This window comes from Typopeltis vanoorti, chromosome 6 (assembly GCF_054136105.1).
Source record: "Typopeltis vanoorti isolate ZY-2024b chromosome 6, IOZ_Tvanoo_1.0, whole genome shotgun sequence".
Lineage (NCBI taxonomy): Eukaryota > Metazoa > Arthropoda > Arachnida > Uropygi > Thelyphonidae > Typopeltis > Typopeltis vanoorti.
In genome coordinates this window covers 97,018,945-97,026,812 of record NC_143554.1, presented here as the reverse complement: position 1 = coordinate 97,026,812, position 7,868 = coordinate 97,018,945, and the positions used below count along the sequence as shown (strand labels likewise).

The window sequence follows — 7,868 nt, the reverse complement described above, 5'->3', positions numbered from 1 at the left end:
GGCGGAAAAGGGAGAAGGGATATGGTAGAAACATTCGAACAGTTAAAAGGGTTTTACGGGATTGATGCACACAGGAAGTATTTCAGCAGTTGGCTGGGGAAGGGACAGAATAAGAGATCATTACTGGAAATTGAGTGAGAGTGTGGTTAGCAAGAGTGTGAAACTAGATTTGTTTTTCGCTTGGAGAGTAGCGATTGAGTGGAATGGATTACCAGAGTCTGTATGTGAGTGCTTTGTCTGTCAATGCGTTCAAGGAGATGTACGATAGACAGGTTCTCCCACGATGAGTCTTCGAACATCATGGAGCAGTCCATGCAATAATAATAATAATAATAATATATTTTCGACTTTTTCTTACTGTAAAGTTTGATTGCACAATACTGAAAAAAACGCTGTGAAAACACAACGCTATCAAGGTTGTTTTGTGCCAAATTTGGAGATTTGAAATCATGAGAACAGCGTTTCTTTCTACGTCGGAAAATCTGTAAAAGATTTTGCAGATTATAGAGAATAATTTTATTTTAGATGGCCGACACAAAAGATTCTTCAATGTACAATTTCATATCCTTTTTTTGTAAATCCATTAATCTCATGCATAAGGAAGAAAGTTAAAAGTAGATAATCCAAGAAAATATTAGCTAATCGATGATACCTCATCCACAGAAAATATAACGGTTAAATTTCAGTGCTACCGGCAATTTAATAAGAAATTAATTAATAGGAAATAACTCACTTGTTAAAAATCTATCTTATATAATATATATAAATTGGAAAAATGGAAAATTAAATAGCGGTTTGAATTTGTTTTTCAACCTTATTGGTAAGTGGAATTTAATATTCTGTGAAAATAAGTTTTGATATTCTGGCGATCATCTATTATTCAAATGTTGTTTTAGTTTTTTTTTTTTTCTTTTTCTGAAACTTTTTGTATTATATCACCAGGTGGCTAGATAATATCCAGAAACTTATTTGCTCCATGAAGACTTTATCGTCTGCAATTAAAGAAAGTGAATCTAGAAAGGCTTCTTTCTTCTTCTGGTAGGAAATGATGCTGATAATAATAATAATTAGATATAATGGAATAATATATACTTGTGTACGTGTTATTTAGTTATAACTGATATGTGTTTTGAACTGACAGAAAGCTACAGAGAAGGCGCTTTTATGGCAGATGCCGGTAATATTTAATGCTTAAATATTTAATTTTTTTTAGACATAGGGAAATGCCTAATAAAAAAAATCAAACATTTTTAAAAGAAGCCACTAATTTTACAGAGTTAATTAAAAAAAAAAACCATCAGACTAATCTGCAATTTAGAAATGGATATTTCAATTCTTGAAAATTTTACATTCCTTTAAAATATCGATCAAGTTTTTAATTCCTATGCTTTATCACAGCTCATGGTTAGCAGTTTTCGTCTCTTTCCCGACCTGAGTTATTAAAAGTCAAGATGGACAATGAATGCTTGAGGAAATATAGGCTTAAGGACAGACGTACAGTAGGACTTCAAATGTTATTGTAACACAAAAAGTCACCACATAATTGTTTTGCTTAACACTTAGCTGTGCAAAAGGAACACAATACATCGTCGTTGAAGAGAAAATGCAATTTAGCAATATAGCTCTGGTTCATGAAGTGGCCCTCGGAAAAGTTTATGACTTTCATAAACATAGATATAACGTGCACATGTAAATTATCTTTCTAGCAGTATATGTTTCCATTCTACGTGCTCTGTGCTGTAATACAACCTATAAGGAAAAGTTTACTGCCAAATTTAAATATTTCTTTTTCTGTACATAATGTTTATGTGCATTATTTTTCTTTTAATATACTTTTGACAATTTACCAGTGCACAGAAAGAGGCAGAATTGTATAAAAATTCAAGTTATTCTAGATTTGTTGTTCTGTTAAAGAAGATGATAATATTTTTGAAAAGTAATTGTTACTTGCTGTTCATTTACTTTTCTTGAGTTCGGTGTTACTGTATACAGGAGATATGTTGCCGATGTCTGGTAAAACATTTGTTGTCAGTTAATGGGAATGTATGCGTAGTTCAGCTCTAGGAATGTTTGTTTGTCATTAGGTTTGTATGGACTTCCACGTCGACGGTAAAAACAAAATACATGCCTTAACTTGCCGTTTGCATTGTCAGGATATGAAGGATATCTATAGCTAACTTGCTGTTGAAGTAGGGCTTTTTATATGCTCATTAACTGACAACAATAATAATGCAACCTCCTAATATTTCAGCCAGCCTCGAAAATTCTTCCTACCCGCAGTTCGTCGACGCAGTATCTTTGATGGAGTACGTTTATGAATGGATTATACACTTTATTTTCATCTTGCTTCATCTTTGTCACTATTTTGGCTGACAACTTTTTTGTATTTCCCAAGAAGTTCGGGAAATTGGTAAGATATTGCAATATCTAATTTGTCTAAAGGACAGCCACGGAAGTAACTACAGGTTGAAGAAAGAGCTTGAAAGTCGTATAAATGGTTGACACGGAAAAATTCCTTATAAATAAGTGGGTCAGGTAAATCGTAACGACTAATATTGGTCATTGTGCTGAGACCTTCATAAATATTATATTCAGCTGGATTCTCTGTTATTTGCTGAGCTACTGTCTTTCTGTTACTAAAGATTGATTTGTGCATATAATAAGTATTCAAGTAGCAGTCAACCATTTTGGCATGGTTTCGTACCCTGACAGCGTGTCGGCGAGCATATAAAATCTTGTTTTCGACTCGTTTGTCCATTGTATCGCGTAGATCGTACAAAAAGTTCTTTTCTTGGTCTTGGAGGAACTTTACCGGAGCTCCTGGATAAAAGGGTTTGGTCATTAAGGTAGCAGCATAGATTATTGGCGCTTCCGTACTACCCATCAGTGGAGAGAGGTTCCAAAACAGCTGACCTACAACTCGCATAACATCACTACGCCGAATAGTGTCTCCCTTATTCAAGATGAAACGAATTTGAGCTTCACGACCTTTAAGCTGATCCAAAACTGCTGATAGTTCTGCACCGATGTCCAACTTGGTGGGATCAAAAACCACATAGATGGCGTCAGCACGATCAATAAACCATTGAAGAGCATCGTTGAAAGGATAACCTCTTTCTAGGTTAGTTTTTCGATTTTCTGTTACCCCAGGCGTGTCAACAATGGTAATCTAGAAAACAGAAAATTACAACAAAAATTATAATACATACATATAATACAGGGTTATTATTATTATTATTATTATTATTATTATTATTATTATTATTATTATTATTATTATTATTATTATTATTATTATTATTATCGCGATGAAATCAGAAAAACAGACTGGATGCAGATAGCATCTCTAGACTCTGCTGAAGCTGTATATAATAATCTTAAACTTGCATTTAACAAAATATATAACAAAGCATTAACAAAACTAAAAATACGCCCCCAAACGAAACAAAATCCATGGATAACAGACAACATACTAACAGACATACAAAGAAAAGATGCCCTATGGAAACAACTTAAGAAGTTGCCAAACAATATCGCTTTAAAAGCTGAATACAAAAGAAAACGGAATCTCCTAACAACCCAGATTAGAACGGCAAAAAGAAACTATTACAGCAACAAATTAACAACAGCGCAGAATGACATAAAGGAAATCTGGCACCTGATTAATGAAATGCTGGACAATATACACAGACCCACTGCCTCAGAAACAATAAAACACAGCTTTGCCTGCGACCCCAAATCCCTCAAACAGTTGGCAAACAACTTTAATCAGCACTTCGTGAACTCTGTCCAAAAGCTACAAGAAACAACCTTTCCTCACACAAACGAACATTCTCCACTAGGTCCACGAGCAATCCAGTCGATGTGGTTCCCCACAGTAACAAAAGAAGAACTATCACTGGCAATTCAACAAATTAATCCTAACAAAGGACCGGGGATAGACGGAATCAGACCAAAAGACATCAAGAAACACTCAACCGACCTACTTCCAGTTATACAAAAACTGTTAAATAAAATCTTCGAAACGGGACACATACCTGAAACACTGAAGACTGCACTAATCACACCCATACACAAACAGGGAAAAAGAAACATAATAAGTAATTACAGACCTATCGCCACGCTGCCTGTAATCAACCAAATCATGGAGCGCATTGTACATCAGAAACTCTCCACATACGTTGAAAAATTTCAAATCATACCCAAAACACAATATGGCTTTCAAAAAAATAAAGGAACAACAACACTCCTGGAAGATTTCACAGATCTAATAAACGCTGCATTGGATAAAAACAGAATAACATTAGTGGTCTTCATTGACCTAACAAAAGCATTTGACACATTAACACATAAAACCTTGTTAACAAAACTTACCCATATCGGAATTGGAGGTCGTCTACTCCAGTGGTTTAAAGCATACACGAAAAACAGAAAGCACATCACACGTATAGGATCAGCACACAGCAAAGAGGTACATGTAACCTGTGGAGTACCGCAAGGAGCTGTCCTATCTCCCATTCTATTTAACATATACACACACGACATAAGCCAACTCCCCCTAAAAAGTAAAATCTTCCAGTATGCAGACGACACGGCCATAGTATCCATTCACAACAATGCAAATATCGCTTACAAAAATATGCAACATGACATCAATCAAATCACTAACTGGTTAACCGAAAACGGCATATATATAAACCCTGGAAAAACAAAGCTAATGATATTCAAAAACCCCCAAACCCTGCCCATAGAAACTAAATATCTCACTATCAAACATTCATCTTCCTATACACAAAGTGCAGAACCTAAAATCACAACCATCACATAGGTGAAAACAACACGCTATCTTGGACTTCACTTCGATGCTGATCAAAGTTGGAATAGCCATACAAACTACCTACATACCAAGCTTAGGATAATAGCAAGCAAACTATACAGATTAAAAGACATTGCCCCAACCCACATAAAAATACTAATCTATAAAGCATTATGTGAAAACATTTTAAGATATGCAATCACATCATACGCATTCTGCGCAGACTACAGACTTAACAGGCTACAATGGTTGCAAGATAAAATGATAAAACTGATATTCTGGGAACAACCCACTCTTATGCAGGAAGCATGGACAAAACACAAAATATTTAAGGTGAAACACTTACGCCACTACACAGTCATGTTAAAACACTACTACAGCCCAACATATAGAGTAACCAGAACAAGATATCAAATAACAAGACCACAGTCAACAAACTACATAACATATAAGTACAACAATCACCACAGCAAAGCCACCCGAAACTTCTACGTACCTGACATGATAAACAAACTGCCGTTCGACAACAGAAACCTAGGAACATACAGAGAGCTGAAACAGGCACTATATAAATATTATAGCGAGAATGAAAATTAGAGCAATTCCTGTCTCTCTCTCCCCCACCACACATGCACACACAAACCTATGACAAACCTCCCCCCTCTCAAAAACTATCACTACAAGAACACAAAGAAACAAACACACCACGTCTAAATCCAACCCTATTTGCACAAAAAAAAATAAAATAAAAAAAAAATAAAAAAAAAGTTAAACTGTAATAGCAGTCGAAGTCTTTCAAGCACGTACCAACAACCATTAAAATCAACACCTGGCTTGTGACCAGTATAGGAACACAACCATGAAACCACCACCCTCTGTCATCTATTATCTTCCTCAGATAAGCTCTGCTAAGCTTCGAGGAAGAAAATTACTAACTTGCAAGAATCTGTTATACACACTTGTAATGCGTTATAAATATTATATATATATAATTACTACAGCAACTATGTATGCAATTCATCTGAGACATAAAAAAAAAAATATATATATATATATATATATATATATATATATTACTATTATACTCAAGATAACCATTGTAAATATGTATGTGTAAATATTTTAGCAGTGAACAAAAATATTATTTATTTTAAAAAAAAAAATTATTATAATTTAAAAATATTAATAACTCGCCAGTATTTGTTATTCACAATTGTAATGTATTATAAATATTATGTATATATATATATATACGTGTATATAAAACTATTGTTGTATCTATGTATGTAATTTATCAAAGACATAATAAAATGCTTTAAAAAAAATAAAAATAAATTATTATTATTATTATTATTATTATTATTATTATTATTATTGTAAAAGAAGGGATAATTCAAAACTTCTCAGACCCTGATAAAACGGACACACTCTCGAATGCTTGTTCCTGTATTTGAAAATTGTTATCTTTGACATATACAATGGTTTTAGAGACTCTAATACAATGGTTTTAGAGACTGCCTATTTCTCTTGAAGCAAGCCATAAAATCTTAATCTTCTTTTGGGAAGGAGAGTTTATTTTTTATGTCGCATCTTTAACTGAATCTGTAGCTTGAAATCTCATGAATTTTAGAGAAACCTTCAATTTAGGGAACAGGTAGAAGTCACGGAAAATGCACTTGGGACCATCTCTCTGCACGTTAAAAAAGAGTTTTTTTTTTTTCGGTTCTTCCGTGAGAATCCTCAGAAGGAATTTTATTGCTGCTTTCCCTATCTCCATATTTTCTGTTAAAATTGATTGACATATATATTAATACTTATTATGTACCTTATTTAGGTATCGTTGTGAACTTCTGCAACCCATCTAATCGTAAACGTCAGTGTGGTCGACTTTTTTCTCACACTTTAACCGCTCGTCTATATGTGGTGTCGATGATCGATGCTATCTCCGATAGTCTTAATGTCTTGTTTGCTACTCTGAAACAACAAAACTCACTGAAGTATGTGCTTGACACAAACTTTCATTGTCAAGTGCTGTTTTAAGCATTTCATTAGTCTCTGTGTTAGCTTTATCAAGTTTCACATAAAATGTAATGTAGGCGCGCATTAAATTTTGTATAAAATTTGGTAAAATATGAAACACGCATAATATGATACATTTTTCCTCCTCTAAATTTCTTATGTGAAAATGACGTTAGATGTCAAATACAGAAAAAAAAGCTAAATACGACTGAGGCATTATAGGAATGTGGCAAGAATTTAGTTCCATAAATTACCATAGTGTCAAACATTCTTGAACTAAATCCGCTGGTTTTGGGATCACATCTTGCATATACTGTCCACAGTATTATAAATATGAATCGACATTATAATCTAATTATAATTATAATATATAATTATATATTATAAGTTATGGATATGATATTTACAATATTATAAGTATAGATTTTATATGTATAATCAATAATAAAAGTTCAAAGCTGTATAAGTTTCATTACATAATAATATTACAGTATGTGATTATAAAATTGTTGATAGTTATGCTCAAATAAGGGGGTTGCAATAAGGAAATTATGTTTCAGGATAGATAAGAATTATGTAAGAAATGATAAGAATTATGTAAGAAATGATAAGAATAATTCAATTACCCCATCTCCCTCAAGCTGTTCATTGATATATTCTGTATTTAACTTGCCTGGTGAAACTGACTTTGTATTGCATGCTTTAACTATGATAGTTATCTTTGAATTATTGCTTCCGATAATAAAAGAATCTTTTTATCTTTTATGTATTTAATAATTTGTCTAACTTATTTGCAAACAAAAAAGATATATATATGGGTCGAATGATATCTGATAATTGTAAATATTAATTCAGTGTCATTGTATATATTTGCTTACATCTTTTTTTCTTCTTTTTAAAAAAAAAAAAAAAAAAAGATTATAAGGGGGTGGTCTGAAAAGTTCTCGGCCTAATAATGAAAATACGAATTTATAATTTCAAAATAATTTTTATTTTTTAACATAATCTTCCTTAAGACTAACACATTTATTCC

General features: G+C 32.8%; 1 protein-coding gene across 1 annotated transcript in view; it reads right to left on the bottom strand.

Moving 5' to 3' along the window:
* Positions 1–1,160: 1,160 nt before the first annotated feature.
* LOC150105731 (uncharacterized) overlaps positions 1,161–7,868 on the bottom strand; it is a 58,744-nt gene continuing 52,036 nt past the window's right edge. The window contains exon 6 of the mRNA XM_090394326.1: positions 1,161–3,169. Within this exon, the coding sequence (XP_090250452.1) occupies positions 2,339–3,169 (831 nt within the window). The 3' untranslated portion in view covers positions 1,161–2,338. The remainder of the gene's footprint in view (positions 3,170–7,868) is intronic.